General features: G+C 36.2%; 1 protein-coding gene and 1 long non-coding RNA gene across 5 annotated transcripts in view; both read left to right on the top strand.

The window, feature by feature from the left end:
• LOC111422118 (Neuropilin and tolloid-like) overlaps positions 1-21601 on the top strand; it is a 198194-nt gene that overhangs the window by 86579 nt on the left and 90014 nt on the right. The window contains exon 1 of one of the 3 annotated variants that reach the window (XM_071198262.1): positions 15879-16024. The exons of the other annotated variants lie outside the window; for them this stretch is intronic. Within the exon in view, the coding sequence (XP_071054363.1) occupies positions 15961-16024 (64 nt within the window). The 5' untranslated portion in view covers positions 15879-15960. Of the gene's footprint in view, positions 1-15878; positions 16025-21601 lie in introns of those variants that run through there. 3 annotated transcript variants of the gene reach the window in all.
• LOC139430854 (uncharacterized) lies at positions 21-3377 on the top strand. 2 transcript variants are annotated; one of them, XR_011641231.1, is made up of 4 exons: positions 21-1840; positions 1960-2131; positions 2204-2333; positions 2882-3377. It is a non-coding gene; the product is annotated as an uncharacterized lncRNA (long non-coding RNA). The 2 variants fall into 2 exon arrangements; XR_011641230.1 differs by having other exon boundaries at positions 31-2131.

Below are 21601 nucleotides of genomic sequence, written 5' to 3'. Positions count from 1 at the left end.
TGTTTTATTTAAAGTTTCTTTTATATTTAAAATAAGGTAAAAATTAAAAGAGCTCTTTCTCAGTTTTCTAATAAATATACTTAGTACCGGTTTCGATAATTACTTATCATCATCAGCTAAATCTACAAGCGAAATTATAATAAAGGCATGTATGTATGGATTGGGGAGTGCATGCAAAACCGCACGCCACACTTAGGCCCCATTGGGCCCCTTGTGCATCCTCCCATTACACGCTCTGGTCACATCAACCAGCCTAAGGATTTACCAAAGGCTAGGACAGTTCCTAGAGGTGCATTCCTGATGTCATCTGTGGTTGGCCATTCCTCCCCGAAGGTCCTCAATCTGAGGTCGGTCAGAGAGGGGCAATCACACAAGATGTGTTTAACCGTCTCGTCATCCTGTTCACAGGCTCGACAGAGAGGAGAGTCAGCAAGCTTCATGTTTTGAAGGTGCTTATTTACTTTACAGTGTCCCGTGAGGAGACCTGTGGCAGTGCGAAGGGCACTTTTACCGAGCCCTACGAAAAACTGGGCTGTTGCGGCTGAAGGATATTTTAACAATTCCTTAGCGAGATGACAGCCCGGGGTACGGTCCCACCCGTTTAAAAAATTTTTGTGGGTAATGTGCTTTATTAACTCGATATGAGTGGCTAAGGAGGGGGTAATTATCGGCTCGGGTGCACAGGGCGCTCTACCGGCCGCACGTTTGGCTAGCCTGTCCGCGTGGTTGTTACCCTTGGAGCCGGAATGCCCTTTAATCCACTAGATTCTGACAGAATTGTATTTCGCGGCCTCCTCCAGTGCTTTGTGACAATCCATAACTACTGCAGACGTTATAATAACTCTGCTTAAAGCTAAAAGAGATTGTTTACTGTCTGTATAAATAGTAAAACACTTACCCCGCTTGTTGGATTCAACAATGCAGTCAGCAGCAAGTTTAATAGCAGTTAGTTCCGCTTGTATGACGGTGGTGCTGGACCCTAAAGGTTCTGAGAGGCGAATCAGGGGATCGTGAGAGAATACCCCCGCGCCTGCACCATTTCGTCCTTTTGAACCATCAGTGTAGATCTTTAAGGTTCTATGTACATCTACAACTGTGGGACTGACATGGGTGAGGTACTTCCTTGAGAAAACATATTTTGCTGGTCTGTGATCAGTCTTACACTCGAGTAGGGGTGTGTCTAGCACTGCTTCCCTCCAGAGTGTTGAACTGCTGCCAGCGTCCTCATCCTTCATAGTTCCTACTGATTGTAGTCGTTTCATGGTTACCAACGCCACTTCCTGGATATGTAGGTTGAGTGGTGGTAAATTTAACATGATTTCCATGGCCGCTGTGGGGGTTGATCGCAGCGCACCTGTAACATACAGACACGCGAGTCTCTGTATTCTATTAAGCGCAGTGGTGGCGGTAGACTTAGAAGTTCTAGTCCACCATACCACCGCACCGTAAGTTAGCATTGGTCGAACAACGGTGGTGTAGATCCACAGGGCTATCTTGGGAGACAGACCCCAAGTCCTCCCGACAGCCCTCCGGCACTGGCCGAAGGCGACACAAGCTTTATTAACTCTATTGTCTAGGTGGGATTTCCACGTTAGCTTACTGTCTATTATTAAGCCCAAGTACTTGCCTTAATAATAAAGGCATATAGAAATAAATAAAATAAGTAAACTTACAGTCAAATAAATAATAAAAGTCACAATATAAAATGATTTAAAAACTAAAATAACGAAAAATAAAGATGTAAAGTGGACGACACTGAACAACACTACAGGTTAAAATGGAGTAATCACAAAAGAATAAAACAAGTTTCACGGATATATTAAAAACTAGAATTTTAAGTGTGAGTATAAAGATTTGTAAATGGAGCAAAGCTGATCATTCATTCATTTTAGATTTTTATGTTTGTGTTTATCTATCTCGAGTTGTTCTAAAAGGTCTAATTTTTTACCCTTCTTACAGTTGTGTAGGAGAGACACATTGTTATAATCGATGTCATGATTAAATTCCATTTTATGTTGGTAGACATTTGAAGAAGAAGTATTTTTATATTCCTTAATTCTTTTTGCGAGTTATCTACCTGTTTGGCCAATGTATAATGCCTCACATTCGTTACATTTAATAGGATAAAGAGGTAAGTGAGTTATTTTTTTAGAAATGGTATATCGAAAATAAAAAAAAAATCTTAACTTCTTTGGTTTTACAGATGTTGGTGGAATTGATTGAAATCTTGATTCCTCCCTGGTTTGAACTGCTCCTTTTTCCCCCTTGGTGGAATGTGCTGGTACCCCCTTGGTGGCTTTCCGGAAAAACTATTCCGATGTCTTCTTTCCCAGGTTGGTTATCGTACTCTTCTTAATTAATTTTAGCTTCTTTTCTTCTCCCTCAATTGTGAATTTCTTTGGTTATGTTTTTTCTTCAGAAATTTATCTTCGTAGGATTTCACGAGCGTTTCGAAATAGATGTTTACTTAATGATGATCAGGAAGCGACTCTTAGCGTCCTCGTTATTCATTTTTCACCCTTTTTCCGGCAAAAATTGACAAAAACTTCTCTCGTCCATCACCCTCTTTGATACCACAAGAAAATGTGTAAAAAATTTGTATTTCTGAGCGCCATCTCTTATTGACATTTGGTTTTTCTTCCAAATTTTTAAAAATTACTTTTTAAATAAACTATATTTATTGAAATCCTTCAATGTCTGAATACTCTGAATTATTTCATTCCCCTTTGACACAATTTTTCACATTAATTCTTCTTTAATTCCAAAATTTATATTCCGTTTTTTTCAAAATCTTCAAATTTTTAATTTCCAACATTCCGGTTTTAAACTGATTAAAATCACTTGAATCTGATGTAATTCATTATAAGCTTTATGTTTTTAGGTATTTCAAGAAGTTTTTTAGCTGTAATCACCCATAAATTGAATACTTTAGATTTGGAGGTTATGTTTCGTTTTTTTTTTGTGGCCTCTTTTTAACTAAATACAAGAATATTTCTTAATCTACGACTGAAATACGAACGGATTTATCATTGATTAAAACATCTTTACAAATAACGACGAAATCAATGAGAACTATAACAAACTTTTATGAAATTTTTCAACGATCAGCTTTAACTATCCTCGGTATATCAACTTTGATATCAATACGTGAGTTGTTCTTTATATTTTAATTATAATATTAATTTGAACGATTTGAAGAAGTACTAATAAACTCTCTAGGCTCTCGATTTACAAGGATTTTTCTACGGAATGTCATTATTTCCTCTTTATTGTAATTATTTCTTATAACAAAACTATTGTTTATTAATTAATTAGTAAAATTATGAGTGGAACCCAATATTATTACAATATCTATAAGTTTGTAGTTATTTTTAAAACCAATATTGATATTATTTTGTTTTAGAATACTTTTAATTTTATAATTTATGTCATTATAAGGTAAAGAACGAAATGTGGTGTGTTCATTAATATCCTTAGTAAATAATGGGTCTAATTTTATTATAACATTATATAGTATTTTATTAATTATATTTGGGGGATAGTTATTTTCTATGGCAAGTTTATTTATGAAATTAAATTCGTTTTGTATAGAAGTTGCATTAATAGAATATCTTAGCATTCTGTAGATGTACGATTGGAATACAGAAAATTTATGATTGTTAGGATGGAAGAGTCATAAGGTATAATTGTGTTTAAGTTTGTTGATTTCCTATATATGTCATAATTTAGATCTAAGTCATTTCTATTTATAGTTAAGTCAAGAAAATCTTTTTCAATTTCTAAAGTGAATTTCAACTTCTCATGAATATTATTTATATAATTTAACATTGCTATAAGATCATCGTTGGTACCTTCCCATAGACAGAAAACATCATCCACATATCTAATCCATTTTTTGATGTTGTTAGAATAAGGATTAAGTTTGTTTATAATATAATTATTCTCTATATAATCTAGATATGAGTCGGCGATAAATCCAGATATAAAGAGACCCATAGGTAAACCATTCTCAAGTTTATAAAACTTTTCGTTAAATTTGCAATAATTCTGTTGAATAATAAATTTGACAAGTGATGTGATATCAGAAGCTATATTTGTGTCTTTATAATGTTCCTCAAATAATTTATAAATAATGTCAATAGTATATAATTGTGGGATAAATGAATTCATTGGGACTAAATTATAAGTGTTTATTCCTAGTTTGACTAGCGTATCTTTGAGTTCTTTGATTATATTTTTAGTTTTAGTAAGGATTGAATTTAAAGGGTCTTTGGGTATTTCAATATACAGGGTGTCCCACGTAACTGGTTCGTTAAAACTTTTTCATGTTCCACTATTCGTAGAGGTTTGAAATTTTGGTAGCATGGGTTATTCATTCGGAACTTTCGTTCTAAAATATTTTCAAGATGGCCGCCACTTCCGGTCTACCGGAAGTAGACCATAACTTCGTTATTTTAAATGGAATGCTATAGTTTTTATTGCACCTTTTAATTGTACGTAAAAAAATATGTTGACTTTCATAAAAGTTATTGGTACCTAGCGTTTTTTGTTTTTGAGTTATTTTGGTTTTAAACTTTTTTTGATAAATTTCAACATGCTCTTTAAAACTCCATATCTCAGCCAAAGTTCATTCAAAAAAGATCTACTTTGGCACGATTACTCTTCATATGTTGTCAAATAGATTGCCATTTGTTGTATCGGCGTATCTTATACAGGTTGGTCAAAAATTGAATTACAGTTTCTCCATATTCAATGGTGAGAAAGTCGAAAATTTTAAATGGAACGCCCTATATTTTATTAGCCTACACGAAAGGGAATTTAATTCTCTACAATTTATCTATAAACATTCCTATACTTATTTATTGTAGTTTGCCTCATATTGCGACATTTATTAAAACATGCACGAAATGCAGGTTTTTTTATTAGAAAGCTATATACAGGCTGTCCAACCTAAGTTGCCTCGGTCCATAGCCGAATTATGATTGAGTTTTTCAAAAAATGTTTCAAATAAAAGTTGAATCGAATCATATTGTACATATTTTAAAATTAGTTTCAGTAATGGCGAACTTCCGCTTCTACCGGAAATGGATATTAACTTTGTTATTTTAAATGGAACATCCTGTATATTATTGCATTTTTGGATTCCTCGTGAAATTTCAATGGTACTTTGTTAAGGATACCTTAGGTCTAACTGGTATCGTTTTTGAATTATATGACGATTTTCGAAAAAAATGACATTTGCAGCATCTTATAAATTTGGCAATATTGCCGAAACTGTGAAAGCTAGAAAGATTTGGTTTTCTGTTTTGGATTAACAATAAAAGAGCACACGTTTGCTAATAGAAAATTATGCATTTATATTACGGAGTTCTTAAGTAGGGATCTGTAATTTTCGAGCTTTTTAATCATGGATAACTTAATTTTTTTAAATGGAACAATATTCCAGTTTTTGCATAACTGGATGTAAAATTTAATTTCCTTTTAGTTTTATACAGTTATCATGGTGTCTATCTTCAACGGTTTTGGAGATATTCCCGATTTTTCAGTTTTTAACGATAGATACTTATTTCGCAGCGCGGGCTACCTTCCCCTCGCATTTTACCAGGCTTGGGACTGGCAGAAATATTACTGGCATGTTTAAAAAGTGGCCAACAAAACACAACAAGACCACTGGAAACAAAACACAAATAAAAAAACACTATTGCATCAAATGTTCAAAATGTTGTCCGTTTTGTTCACTACATAATAGAAATCGTTTTTGTAAGGAGTTTTGCACATTTCTGAGAATTTCTGGTGTGATTTCTTGAAAAGCTCTTACAATGCGTTGACGCATATCGTCAGGAGTAGTTGGTGATGTCTCATAAACCTTGCTTTTAATGAAACCCCATAAAAAGAAATCGCAAGTGGTAAGATCTGGCGATCTCGGAGGCCATCTAACAGCGGTCCGGAAAGGACACATCCAAATACCGACGTACTTGGGCGGTATTATGCGGTGGAGCACCATCGTGTTGGAACCACATCCACTGGCGAATAGCTAGTGGAATATTTTCCAACAGAACGCCCAAACTATTTTTTAAAAATTCTAAATAAATCCTACCCGTCAAATGTTGATTATGAAAGAAAGTGCCTATGATATGCGTTCCAATGACACCTGCCCAACGTTCACTGACCATCTGTACTGGCTATGCGTTGCAAGGAATCGATGGGGGTTTGTTGTATTATAATAATGACAATTGTGACGATTCACAAACCCATTTTTGTGAAAGGTAGCTTCATCCGAAAACATCACCTGTCCGAAAAAATTCGCATCAAGATTAGTTCTTTCAATTGCCCACTGACAGAATAACAGCCTGCTTTCAAAATCGCCTTCAGTAATTTCCTGGTGCAACTGGATTCGATACGGATGATGATTATGTTTTCTTAAAATCCTGTGTACCGAAGATTTACTGATGTTTGTCCTCCTACTTATTTCACGCACACTAGATTCTGCATTTTCTTGCACAGCTAACAATACGTGCAACTGGTTTTCATCCGTAAGTACGGAGTTATTACGGTTGCGTTAGTACGTTTTACGGATCCAGTATTTATAAATCTTTCCAGTTTCTTTCCAGATATTGTTGTGCGTAAAGTCTTGACGCTAACAAAGCGTTCTTGTTACATTCGCCGAGAACGAAAACCATATCGACTAATTCTTTCCGCGTATGTGACATTTTTAATTATTATGTTAACAAATAATACTTTGAAAACCAGTTCTAATGCGTAGAACACTAATGACAGTTCTAATGCGTGGAACAGTAATGACAGTTTACCTAGTTTGTTTTCCAAGCCTACTTCAATTTTTAATAGTATTGAAAAACGTCGACCACCTTCCATTTTACCAGTCCTAAGCCTACTTCGCAATACATATCTATCGTAAAAAACTGAAAAATCGGGAATATCTTCAAAACCGTTGAAGATAGACACCATGATACTTGTATAAAACTGAAAGGAAATTAAATTTTGAACTTTCGGCAATATTGCCAAATTTATAAGACGCTGCAAATGTCATTTTTTTCAAAAATCGTCATATAATTCAAAAACGATACCAGTTAGACCTAAGGTATCCTTAACAAAGTACCATTGAAATTTCACAAAGAATCCAAAAATGCAATAATATACAATCTGTTCCATTTAAAATAACAAAGTTGATATCCATTTCCGGTAGAAGCGGAAGTCCGCCATTACTGAAACTAATTTTAAAATATGTACAATATGATTCGATTCAACTTTTATCTGGAACATTTTTTGAAAAACTCAATCATAATTCGGCTATGGACCGAGGCAACTTAGGTGGGACACCTGTATAAGTTGTTTTCAAAATTTCTTTTATATCTTTTATTAACACTATAAAATTCAATTATTTTCACAGAAACGTTTTGTTCCTAAATGATTTATTGGGTAAAAATGGAATTTTTCCAATGTAATCTATAACGAATAAAGCTACAAAAGAGAATAACACTGCAGTGTATTATTCTAAATCAATTACAACTTGATCACAATAAAGCTTTTCAATTGCGTTCGAAAATTTAATTAGAGAACCTTACGTTGTCAAGACCCGCCAAAGAGTAATTAATTCCCGCGAAAGGAGGTAGTTTTACGTTCCGGTTTTTCACCAGAAACCAATTAATCTATTTTCCCCGGGGCGATAAAACGGAACTTCCAAGTTGGCCCGGGCTGTAATGGGCTCGGTAATTCGGCGTCTTATGTCGGGTAAAAAGCTATGCTCAGTGCTGGACTTGGTCCATTCGACGGGAAGGGGCATAAATCAACTAGTTAACAAGTTCCTGTGCACGGTACAAACGCGATACCGTGCGCTTTCTGACTGCCCATAGATCAGGGGACTATCTACTGCCCGATCTAGGGAGAATCGTCCCACTCTCGCCGGGACTAGCAGGAACTTCCTGCTTTCAGCCCATCCCGATGGCGCACATTAACTCCTCTGCCTCTTTTGACCCCCACCGCAACGACATCTTCTCTCCGATCCATCTGATAATATCCACAACCACTCTATCTAATATACCCCACCACGACTGCAATGAATTTCCTACTGTACACATTTAATACGAAATGTAGGTACAACCAATACAAACAAACAGTTTATGTATTAAAATAATTGAAAACTTTAAGAAATTAATTTCTGAAAGACTACTTTTCAGTTAAATTCGAGTTTACGTAAAATTTCGAAAAACCAATTTAAAATTTCAATGTCCTGATGAGGTAAAGGTGAGCGGGCGATTGAACCTTCGTGAGTTAATTAAGGTACACAATACGGAAAATGTTGCAGGTATACCAATATCGAGGGCCTTGGAAAATGGAAACGGTACCGGATTTCCCATTAACAGAAAATTCCCATTTCCCATTCGTGACCCGAAGAATTGATTAATTCCCGTCCCGCGGGTGTCCGCGGCGTGAAAGGACATTGCATTGTTCAGGATTCGACACTGTGTCAGGAGGTTTCATTTAACATCCATTTGTAACGATTCAACAAAAAGTAGTTTATATTTGTAAGGGCGAATTCTTTTTATTGAAATCGTTTGAAGAATTTTAACCCAATAATTGCGTCCCTTGAGTATAGAAAAAGGTTTGGCCAATCCGGAATAAAGAGTAATTGTTTTATGCCTCTTCGGGAGCAGTAAAAAGTTTACGATCTGTCTATAAAAGAATTTAATCAAGGGACACTTATCTCCCTCTCTAGAGCAATCTAGACGACGGCTTTTTCCGCAAATAGCGTACTTCTCTCGCTACGGTTATGTCTTAAACGTGAGAAAATGTTTAACTTTGATGCACGTTTTCATTGTATACTAAGAAAATGATTTGTTATAATAACTTTAACGGTTGATTAGAAAATAAATTGGTTAAATTATAGCTTTATGCTTTATTATAGCTTTATCTTCAGTGTAAGTTTAAAATAGCTTGAAAAAAAAATATCTACTTTTTTTCTAACTCTTATAGTTTCCGACATAGCCTATTCGGACATCAAATTTGAAACACCCTGTACATCAGGGGATCTTTATCTTTGATGCTACTAAAACAACAACTTATCCTATAAGAGTAGTTAGTAATCAAGTATTTTTCTGTCAGGAGGTAGATGCGGTCCAATTATTTTTATAATTTTGTCAGATATCTTCGAGATTTTTATAATTTTACTAAATTTAGATTGTCGGGAAGGTGGTATATCAAAAATACTGTTAACAGTTGGTTGAGAGATGTTATTGGAAGAAGAGAAAAGAATCTTGTTTACTAAGTGTTTAGGAAAACTGTTGCCAATAAAAATCCTATTTAGCTTTAACAGCGCGTTGTATTGAAACTTGTTATCACAAATTCTTAGTACTCTATTCTTTATACCACGTAAGGTATTAATTTTATGGTTAAATGAATGTGAGGAGAAATAGTTGATGTACCGACCTGAATATGTTGGTACATGGTATGACTCAGTTATTATTATTTACCATTTATTGCCACAGACAAAAATACAAAATTATATAAGATATACTTAACTTAAACAGTATCAGCAAATGGATCATTTTATCGCACAAGCGATCTCTGCCAAATGACCCAACAGAACAAACAAAAATAAAAATAATATTTGCTGAATATGGCAAGTAGTGATAATTAGATATTATTAACATCACCAAATAAGATTAAGCAAGAAAAGAAAAATAAAGAAAAGACACGAAAAGAGAGATAGAGAGCGACTAAAAGAATCTGCCGGATATCAGTTGCCAACAAGTGAGAGCAGTTGAAGAGAGGAAAAAAGAAAAAGATAAAGAACAAAGAATCAGGAAACAGCCAGTTGAAGGGCAAGCAAGTGGCTCTTTAAAATATGTCTAAAATTAGTAATTCTAGAAATATTACGAATTTCAGAAGGCAGTCCATTCCACAGCGCAATCGACTGTTATCAGTTTTTGTTTCCACAGTGAACTGGATGTAAGGGTTAAATGACTTAAAAACATCAAGAACGTAGTCAACACGATCACTAAAAACGCTGGTGATAATGTCATCAAAAAACTTCTTTATAAACGATAACTGAAAATCCAATTTGGGAATCACATTATCTAAAACAAAATCCATTACCATTAGCGCCAAGATAGGGCTAATAGGAGAACCCGTGGGAGTACCAAACTTCTGAACATAAATCTGATCTTGAGACGAAAAGTAAGTATTGTTAAAAAGAAACTTTAAAAGTATACGAAAGGTTTCCAAATTAAAACTGCAATAATCATCAATCAAATTCCACTTGTCTTACACAATATTAAGGACCAATGGGATGTTAGTAAAAAGACTTATTGCGTCAAGTGAAACGACAACAAAGTTCTTAGGGATGTGACAGCCTTTTATTTGACTGACAAAATCAAAGGTGTCTTTTACATTGTAAGATATAGCGTTATTTAAGGCAGTGATTAGCATGTCAGATAAGAACTTTGACAGGTTATACACGGTTGAACCGCAAGCTGATATAATGGGTCTTAAAGAAGTATTGGGTTTATGGATCGTAGGAAGAAAGTATGCGTTACATAAGACTGAATGTTTGGTGCATATCATAAAGTTTTTTAATTAAATTATTTAACTTCTTTGTATCCTGTAGACACCACAGGATATTTACTTATTTTTGCACATCCTTATCTAAAATTACAGTTTTTGGTCCTTTATCAGCATTGATAATTATTAAATTAGTATTTCTTTTCAGGAAGGATTTATTTTTCTTTAATAAGTTTAAAAGGTGGTTTTCAAGCCATGTACAACTTATATCACTATTAATAAAATTAGTAATCACATTAGTGATTTTTAGCTCTAAAAATATCACGAAAAATTTCGGAACAAAATTATAGAATGCCCTCTACATTTATCAGAATTCTACTAAGATTAAAGTTTGCTTTTTGTAAGGATAACCCTCTTCACTCTGTAAAGGGGTAACACCACTGTAGAATATACACGAAGGACGTGAATATTTCGTAGACTAAAAACACGAGTTCTATTGTGTAGTGTTTTGAATCGATTTTTCTCAATTTATTTATAGTCGAAGTGATTTTTAGTATTACAATGAGTGACAAAAAAGTGTACACGGGCAACAAAAACTCATGTCAAAGCTTTAAATGCGTTTTTCTCGAAACACGATTTTCATTCAATCGATTTAAGCTTGTTATTACATATTCAAAATTACATTCTACAGGGAAGTACGTATGGGATTTTCGATAAGTTGATTTCTGCATGTTTTATTAACAAATTGTTGTCCACTTTTGTTGTAAACAAATGGGTTACCTACCTTTAAATTATCGGTTATAATAAAGTTTTATATCATCCATAAAACAAGCGAAAATATAAAATTGAAAGGTAATGATTTCTGAATATTTAACGTGTTTATAGCTAATTTATTAGAAAAGTTGTTGACCTTTCTCAGTAAAGTTTGATTTCTGGTGTCTAGAAAAGACGCTGTCTTCTTCAAGCCATCATTAATGTGTCATGGAGTAAGCCCATTCTTCTTACATCTGGTTAGAAATGTCAACTTGTTCCTCAATCTGGCCAATTTGATGTTCTGGGTTGTTAATTACTACATGGAACTCTTGACGTTTTGCCGAACTCCTTTTGAATGTTATTAATAGAGTAATCACCACAATGGATTATTACTAAACGAGGATAAGACTCAATGTATTATTTTTCACAAAGAATTCGGCAGTTCGAATTCATCTTGACGAAAAACTAAAGTGGTCAATACATCTGTCGAAGAAACTTAATGGCGCGATCTTCTGCATTCGTAGAATTCGTAGTATTGGTACCTTAGAAGCTGCAAAACTCATCTATTATGCCAACTTCCATAGCTTGATCTCTTACGGTATCCTTTTCTGGGGAGCTTCTTCGGCAGCCGAAAAAGCATTTACACTTCAGAAACGAGCGATAAGGGCATTGTTCAACCTGGGAAGAAGAGAAAATTGTAGAAGTTATTTTGCTCAGTATAAAATACTTACTTTACCTTCATTATATATATTCAACTATATAAAGAACGTTCACCAGAAATTATAGCTTCTGCCAAAAAACTGTGATTCCCATAACTATCACACTAGAAACAAAAAGGAACTGCGTATCCCCACACATCGTTTGTCTAAAACTCAAAACAATGCCAACTATTGGGGCATTAAATTCTTTAACCATCTACCTGCGTCGGTACGAGATCTACCCTTTGCAAGAATGAAGAATGCTGTAAAGAACCACTTTTGTCAAAACGCGTTCTACAGTGTGTCCCCGGATTGTGTCACGAATTTTATTAATTTAGGATATAAAAGCAAAATGCAGATTTTTAAATCATAAGATTAACAAAACATTTTCGATCTAAACTAAATTAACATAAAAGCTTATTCAATGATACCACCACAAACACTAACACTTAATTCAGCCCTTTTCCGACATTGTTTATAACTTTTTCTAATATGGTCCAACGGAATTTCTCTAATAACAGTTTCAATTTTTTGTTTTAAACGATCTAAATTGTTATTAAAATTTTCAGTGTACACTTTTTGTTTTACATAACCCCAAAAATAAAAATCCATAATAGATAATACTGGACTTCTTGGCGGCCATGGTTGCTGACCATATCTACCAATCCATTTTTTTACAAATAACGTATTTAAATAATTTCTAATTAAAGTGGTCGAATGTGGGCCGCAACCATCTTGTTGAAAATATAATTTATTGCGGTTTTCTAAATCCACGCCGTGAAGATAATTAAATAAACAATTTTCTAGTATTTCCAAATATCAGTGTTGATTCAAATTGCCGTTTATGAAGTAAGGTCCAATAACACCGTCCCACGAAACACCACAACACACATTCACTTTCTGGGAATACTGGCGTTTACAAGCTATGCGATAATGTGGATTAGTCTTTGACCAGAAAAGACAATTTTGTGATGTAACCACTCCATTAGTAGTGAACGATGCTTCGTCCGAAAATATTGGGTTTTTTAAAAAAGTTCTGTCTTTCAAAATTTTGTACCCAAGCCACAAACAATAATCTAAACGTTTTGCTTCTTCACCTAATTCGATAGTGTGGTTAAATTTTGGTTTATACGGCAATATTTTATTTTCTCGATAAATTCTTTGTAAATGGGAGTTACTTATACCGACTTGAACTGCCCTTTTTCTTAACGACACCTTACCGTAATCCATTGCGTTCGTTACTGCAACAATCGACCCCGCATCATGTTCATCTAAAAGCTTTTTTTTCTTCCGTTAATTGTCCACATTGCCCGTTTCCGAAATTTTTTTAACAACTCTCTTAATTGTTTTTTTATCTACTAAAAATCCAAATTTGTCCTCAAATTGGCTTAAAACTGCATTGTAACTAATGTTCCCCAATCCATAGCACTGCACTATAAATATTTTATGTTATAATGTAAACATGATCAATTAATATTTCACAATAGGCTAAAGCTAAGCTATCAAATGATAATTGCTAGTTCCTCAGATGATTTGTTTTTATTGTAAAACGGAATACTTATTAGAAAAAAATTTTCATGAAAAAACTCATTTTTTCTTTTATATGCTAAATTAATAAAATTCGGCATATCGCCATAATTTAACATAACAAACATTTTATCTTAATCAACTTTTGTTGTACATTGCTCAGAAAGACCACTTTACTTGCAACGGTCAACAAACTTCTTGCGTTAACTTTGGTACTTTGAGGACATTTGACGTAAAACTTGGTTATATTTCGTTTTATGACATCCAGACTTTAATTGCAAAAGATGGAATTTGAATTCAAAAATGTATCGTCAATTATACCTTACGGGGACACACTGTATACCATTCAAGAAAATCTTCTGTGTAGAATAATATCTTTTATCGCCAACCGGCAGCAAAACCATACTTTATGCTATCCATTTGCGTCAGTAAAGTGACACTTTGTGCTACTATCTAGTAAACTGTGCATTTAGCGGCAGACAATAGTATATTAAAAAACAAGTTTCGTAAGACACGTTTGAAATGCACGAATTCAAGTTGAAAAACGAGTGGCGAAGCCACGAGTTTTTTAATGAATGAGTGCTTTAAGTCTTATGAAACGTGTTTTTTATGCTATTTTTTGTAATTCGCGTTCTTATCCTTTTTTTTCCTCAAAAATTAAATTAATTTTGACAATGTAGGGAAATAGGTATGTAGCAGTTGGTAACAACGTAACACTTGAAAATAGAAATTTGAATGACAAATAGAAACTGTCAAAACACAAAACGTATTCACCTGATAAAAATGTTTCATGTACACCTCCCAAAATAAGAGAAATTGCTCAGAGTTCAATGTCCTCATCATTATGGACCTTGTATTCGATGTTAGGAACGTGTTTAAACATCCATAGACAAACATTGTCACATTGACAACTAGAAAAATTAATGACCCAATGTCACCAACTTGAACTGATTCCATAAAATGTTACTAAAGTCTCATTACAGCATCGAATGCTGTAAAGAGTGTCATTACAGCACCCGTTTGAGTACTGTAATAGCTTCCATTACCGTCGCGAATTACAAAAAGTACTTTACCTGCCGCATATGCGACAGACAAAGTACTTTACCTGCCGCTAATTGCTGTCAATTTGAAAAAAATGTCGTTGAACAGCTGGATTTGAACCCGGTGGTACCTCCTGTATGAAAGCGGACTTCCCTCTCCACTATACTACCGACCTTTGATACATAGTGTAACTTTACCGAGGTATATTAACAAAACAAATCGTTTGACACATGTCATAATATTGGTAAGTTAGAATATCTTCATATCGTTAAATTTTGCGGTTGGCGATAAAATGTTGTATGTAACACGTCAGCAAAGTGTCTTTATCGAACTCGCCTGTTTACTCGCTCGCGATAAAGCATCACTTTGCCGACTTGGTACATAAATAACTATAATTTCGTTATTATATAATTTATTATAAAACTTAGAATTTTTTTTTAATTTGACATGTAATAGTTATTTGTATTATAAGTAAAGAAAGTATACTTTTTCCTTTACGAATCGCGAATTTTCTAATCGAGGCGGAGCCGAGATTAGAAACGTGATGAGTAAAGAAGAAGTTACTTTTCTTTAAGAATAATACATGAAGTTTTTTCGGACACTCAATTTAAATGAATTACCTACATTTTATAAGAAATTATTTAAAAAGTACACGACGAGCTCGAGAATCAAATTGTCGTTTCTGCCGTTTCCCTCACTACAGCAACCAAACAAAAAAAATAAAGTAGTGATTCATCAGGAGTTCATCAGCAGGTGTTATCAAAATCGTCACTAACATGTGGTGATTTACAGTTACAATAGTGTACATTAAGTACAAGCTTCTCTAACCTTAATAATTGTACGTTTAATATTTATTCTAATAAATAATTAATGTTTATTTGGTTGCTATAAAGAAATGAGGTACTTTTCTTTATGATTTGTAATAAGGAAATATAGGCCATTTCCAGTGAGTGTCCGAAAAAAGGTTTTTTTTTTGCAATAAACTTATTATTATTATTGTCACTGATACACGGTCAATTTTAAAACGGATACAAATAATTTAAGTATCTTTTACTCGTATTTATTTCATTGGGAAAAGGGGAGAAGGGAAAGGGTATTGACTAATGTTAGTGATTCTTTAATTTTTTAGTTTTTTAATTAGTGATTCATTATGTTAGTGTAGTAGTTAATTTTTTTTTAATAATTGATAAGTTTTTTTAAAAACAATTTTTTTTTAATTTGTTTTACGACTTTATCGTTGTAATTTTGTTTATCGCGCAGTCTCTAAAAATAAAAATGTTTAAGAACTGTTTTCTTCGCCATATTTAGTTATCGTAAGATTTTTACTTTGTAACGTCATTTATTTTGGTTTGTAATTGTTAAAATTTTAAATTTCCTAGTTTAAATTTAATAATAATAATTCGAGTCACCGTTTTTGGTTTTAATGATGTATGTTTTCTGGTGGATCGGTGAAATGTTTCGCAATCGTGCCGCTTATCAACTAACCTGTAAGTTTCTTCTTTTTTATACCCCTTTTTTACGTAAGCCATTGATAGTTTGCTGTTAATTTTGGTACGTTTATTCACAGTTTTTTGCCTGTAGAAGAAACAATTAGTTTCGAAATATAGCAAACAAACATTTTTTCTTATACCAATCGCTACACCCAATAACCTTATCATAGTTGTGAATTTTTGCGATCAAAAAACTCCATCTAACGTATTCCATAAACAATTTATAGTCATCAATCTCAACAAACGCTTCCGGTAATCATACCCACCCCCAACGACGATAAAACGCTACCTAAACGGCATTATATTTATTAATTAGACCTTGCCGGAAGTGGAATGACACAAATTGTTATAAACGAAGTCCAATCTTTTACGTGAAAATAGCAAATTTGTCTGCCGTTTTTCGCGGCGCTAATTCCGACGGTAATTAATTTGGCTCCATATTTCAACGGGGGCGCAGGACCCCTTCGAAGAACGGTGAACGAATTGCGAATTCACCGCTCTCTCTAACTAAACTCGGTTAAAAATGGCTTCGAGCTCTGTATAAATTCGAAGGAAAGTTGGAAAATTTATTCGGACCGGTTTCTTAGCAGATTGCGGTGATGCGTCTTTAATGGAAGAAAAAAAACCGTCAGTCCCTCCGGCTTCAAACGGAGACGACGCATTCATACGTCGGAGGCACCATTAAATGAAAAATTTGCCATTCAAATCGCCAAGCTAACGGTGGACTTTTTCCCAGGGGAAGGCGTTCGTGTGTACCCTAAAGTGATGAATAGATTATGGATAATTGATGGTGTTGCAACGTAAAGTTGTTCATCAAAGTTTAAAAGATAAAATGTAACTTTAATCATTATTTACACCTATCCCGTTAAATTCAAATTATATTAAAAAATCAATGGGATATTTTTTCTTTCAAATCCTTTCACAGCCAAATATTATTAAGTTTGATTTACGACAAAAAGTAAGTTTATTCCGGTAGCCTGACCCCTTTTTAAATTCCGGGAACCCGCGCTTACTATTAATTTCACAAATGCACGGTTCTTTTTCCTGGCAATTCGCCCAATGCATCCCTATCTTTTCCTGCACTATAACCCAAACGTTTATTGTCCTTGCGAAATTTTTATCGTCGCCTTTCCGTGCGCTTAATTAATTTTAAAAACCGTTCCAAAGAAAATGTGTACACACAGCATTTACGACGCAAAAAAAGAAACTTTTCGTCTTATTGCAATTTTTGTATTCCAATAGCTCTTTCTTTAGTACTACATAACTCAAGCCAATCTCGAGTACATTTTTTTTGATCCCTTCGGGTCGTAAAAAGAATCGTAAAGCCGAGTGAGGATTCGTCTTACGCCATGCCCATTTTGTTATCGTCTTCCGCTTTATAACAAGAAGGGCATTTGAAATAACGAGAACACCAGTTTCCTTTTGCAGGACGTTTCCGAAAGAAACGCGTCAAAATAAAAATAGAACAGAATGGAATAACGAAGTAAGGGCTTCACAAACAAACAGGTGAAATTTAATATGTACTAGTTCTAATCCCGGGAAGTTCTGTACATTATTTAGAAACTGTGTTGCGACATCTATTGTATTTACGATAAGTACCTTGGTTTGCGATGTACTCGACATTCCGGAAACTCTCTTAGGAATAAAACGTTGTGGGAATTTATAAACTATTGAAGTTAAACTGCCCAAAAAGTAAGTCTCATACATGTATCTCTCATACACCACACAATGTGGGCAAGCACCAACACAAATGAAAGAGGTGAGTTACTTTTTGACTACCTATTAGGGGAGGGGCTTACTGTTAATAATGTAGGCGCCAAACCAACCTTTGTTACCAGAAATAGAGCAGAGGTACTTGACATTACGTTCAGCTCAATTATATTAAGCTCTAAGATAACCTCCTGGAGGGTATCCTCTGAACCGTCGTGTTCAGATCATAGACATATTCAATTTAAAATTGATCTAGGGATGAAATCGGACTGTACGTACCGTAATCCCAGTAGCACTAATTGGGATCTGTTTAAGAGTTGCCTTGCAGATAACCTAACTAGTGTTATCGAAACCGTTAGGAACTGTGATCAGGTTGAAATAGCCACGGAGCTCTGTGGCAATTCGCTCTGCATATCACAGTAGCAGTCCACTGAAGGTGAAAAGTAGTAATCGGGGCACACCCTGGTGGAACGAATCTCTTAGCTCCGAAAGACAAGAGGTCCGAAAGCTTTTCAACCGGGCCAAGACATTAGGTGAATGGGAGAAATATAAACACGCTCTAACGAATTACACCAAAAACATACGTAAGGCAAAAAGAGAGTCTTGGAGGAGGTTCTGTGAGGGAGTGAAAGGCACACCCAGCAGTGCAAGAATTCACAAGATTCTCGCTAGAGATCCGGCACTACCCCTGGGCTCACTTAGGCGGCCTGACGGTAGTTTTACGGACTCTAGCAGAGCCTCGTTGGAACTTCTAATGCAGACTCACTTCCCAGGAAGCCTGATGATGAGGGCCGATAATGCCACAGCTGGCTATTCCTGCAAGGCAAAGCTCCCTCAAATACGGATTGGAGTGTGGCTAGAAAAGTCGTCACTTACACATCCGTGGACCAGGCAATTCAAACGTTTAAGCCGTTCAAATCGCCTGGAGAAGACAATATCTTTCCTTCTTTGTTACAGCAGGGGAGGTCTTTGTTGTTGCCAATTTTTTTTACTCCTAATGCCTTTCGACCCATCAGCCTAACGTCATTTCTGCTGAAAACCCTTGAAAAAGTTCTGGAACGGTATATCCGTACGGTGCCATTGGTATCTGGTCCACTGAGTCGCCACCAGTATGCTTATCAAGCGGGGAAATCAGCAGAATTGGCTCTACACAACTTAGTTGGTAGAGTATCCAGGACGCTGCAGGATAAAGAAATCTTGGTTTGTGCGTTTCTGGATATAGAGGGAGCGTTCAACAACGCAATACCACAATCTCTTGAAAGAGCTGCTCTTGACAGGGGAGTGGAAGCAACTATAGCGGGTTGGATCCGCAATATGCTAGATAGTAGAATAGTTTCTACTTCACTCCACGGTGATACGATACGCTTCAGGCTGGGAGGTGGCTGCCCGCAGGGAGAGGTGTTATCTCCCCTGCTTTGGTCCCTCCTAGTTGACAATCTGATTGCGATAGTCGAAGCCGTTGGTGTGGAAATACAAGCTTATGCTGATGAGATTGTCGTTATGGTCAAAGGAACCTGTTTGCCGAGGATATCTAAAGTCCTCCAGGTGACCCTAGATACCATTTGCGCTTGGTGTAAGGGAGAGAACCTCTCAATAAACCCGCAAAAGACAATTGTTCCGGGACTAATCCGCCCAACTATCCAAGGTGAAGAAATTCCTTTCTCAAAGGAAGTCAAATATCTAGAAGTAATCCTAGACAAAACCCTGTCATGGATTGGACATTTGCAGGGAGTTTTGCACAAAACTAGACTATCCTTGTGGACTTGTCGCAGTCTTTGTGGAAAAAATTGGGGTCTTACCCCTGAAAGACTGTACTGGCTCTATGTGACTGTGGTTAGACCTATGATCACATACGGAGCAGCAGCCTGGTATAGGAAAGTCCGACAGACTTCAGTTATCAGTAAACTTTCACGAATTCAACGAGTAGCTGGATTGGCAATCTCTGGTGCGATAGGCACAACGCCAACTCTAGCAATGGAGGTTCTGCTTGGCCTATCTCCTCTGCATTTGCATATAGAGAAAGTGGCTAGAACAACCATTTACAGATTTAAGCAATATGCTCAAAACTGTTCCGACATGTCCTACCAATGGGCTGCGGAAGACATTATAAGCACTGATACTGTGCTATCAATGCCGTCAGATTTGGCGGTATCACTATCAGTGATTAACGCTCGATACCAGAATGTACTGCCTGAGCGGCAGTCCTGGGTCGAAAATGAAAATTCTCTGGTTCGGACAGACATTTGCTTGTACACAGATGGATCAAAAACGCCTGAAGGGGTGGGAGCAGGAGTATACTGCCAGACACCTCGAATTAAGCAAGCCTACAGCCTGGGTACGTACTGTAGTGTATTCCAGGCGGAAGTATTTGCTATTGACATGGGTGCTAAAATCCTTCTTGAAAGAGAGGTGAAGAACATGACAGTACGAATTTTCTCAGACAGTCAAGCCGCTCTCCAGGCGCTGCAAGCCGTGAAAACGGTGTCGGCTCTGGTTAATGATTGTAAGAGAACATTAAACACACTGAGTTGTGATAACAGAGTCTCTCTGATCTGGGTCCCGGGTCACTGTGGGGTTGCTGGCAATGAAGCGGCAGATAAGCTAGCACGAGATGGCAGCGCTGAAGCGTTTGTGGGACCGGAACCAGCAGTTGGTGTATCATTTGCGATGGCCAAATATAGGATTGGACTGTGGGCTGAAGAGAGACTTCGCCTACTGTGGACCAGTTCTCCTGGAATGAGACCCGGGAATATTTTAGGACTTGCCCGTAGTAGCATAAAAGTTCTAATGGGTGTTTTTACTGGGCACTGCCGATTAAAAGCACACCTCAACTTGTTGGGTTTAGCCGACGATGTTGAATGCCGACTATGTGCGGAGGAAGCAGAGGCGGTTGAGCATGTTTTATGCCACTGCCCTGCCGTTAACCGTATCAGATTCTCGATTTTTGGGTCGCAGTTTATCTCCTCAAAAGATCTGAATGACCTTTCGCCGAGCAAGGTATTAATGTTCGTTAAGAGCATTGGACTGCACGGTGAAATTTGATAACGATATCTATCGGGGTACAATAGATCCTTAGGGTCGCGGTGCAAGGTTGGTTGGTCCGCCTACCCGATATGTATTCTATGTAATGTAATGTAATGTAATGTAGACTGCAAAACCCTAATCTTTTTAATTCTGATATGGTTTTGTAGACCTTTTATACAATTTCAATAGTACCGCCGATTCCAATCTTCTTTCCGCAATCCAATCTTGTGTTTTCAACAGGACGAGTGACAATAATGCGTCCTGCAAGAACATATCTGTGGCGAGACACATTCGGTGCTCTTTGTCCTGGTATTCACGCGATGTTGTGTTTGCATTTGCATTTGTATTTAAGCCGGCCGCCGGGGAGTTAAATTGGGAGGTTAGTGACCGTCTTCGAGTATCGTCAGATCGATGCTCGCTCTGCAACTCTATCCACACCCGTGAACCCGGTCGTAAATTTACCGGAAGCTCGCTTTATCTCTGCGACAAAGAGTGTCGTGGCGAAGGTCGGAGAATGGCTACCCTTGATTACAACGAGAGTTGACCCGCAAAATCAAGTGTACTTCGAGAAGGTGGGGCGTGTAAAAGGTTAGAGATTACGTGAAACTTTATTTTAGGATGGATTATACAGCATCCCTTAACTTATGGCGAATTGAGATCGTTATTGTGGAAGATTGATATATGTGATTATTAGTGCTATATATCTTCCACTAAAAGCCGATGTTTTTTGTCGAATTCTTTGGGTAATCAACGCCGAGACAAAAAAAACAATTTCTAAGAAGTCTGCCATAAGGGATTTATGCGAAATCAATTCCTCTAAGGGTACTCAGGCCGGATGGA

This window comes from Onthophagus taurus, chromosome 7 (genome assembly GCF_036711975.1).
Source record: "Onthophagus taurus isolate NC chromosome 7, IU_Otau_3.0, whole genome shotgun sequence".
Classification (NCBI taxonomy): domain Eukaryota; kingdom Metazoa; phylum Arthropoda; class Insecta; order Coleoptera; family Scarabaeidae; genus Onthophagus; species Onthophagus taurus.
The sequence above is the reverse complement of the archived record's forward strand: the minus strand, read 5'-3'. Positions and strand labels throughout refer to the sequence as shown.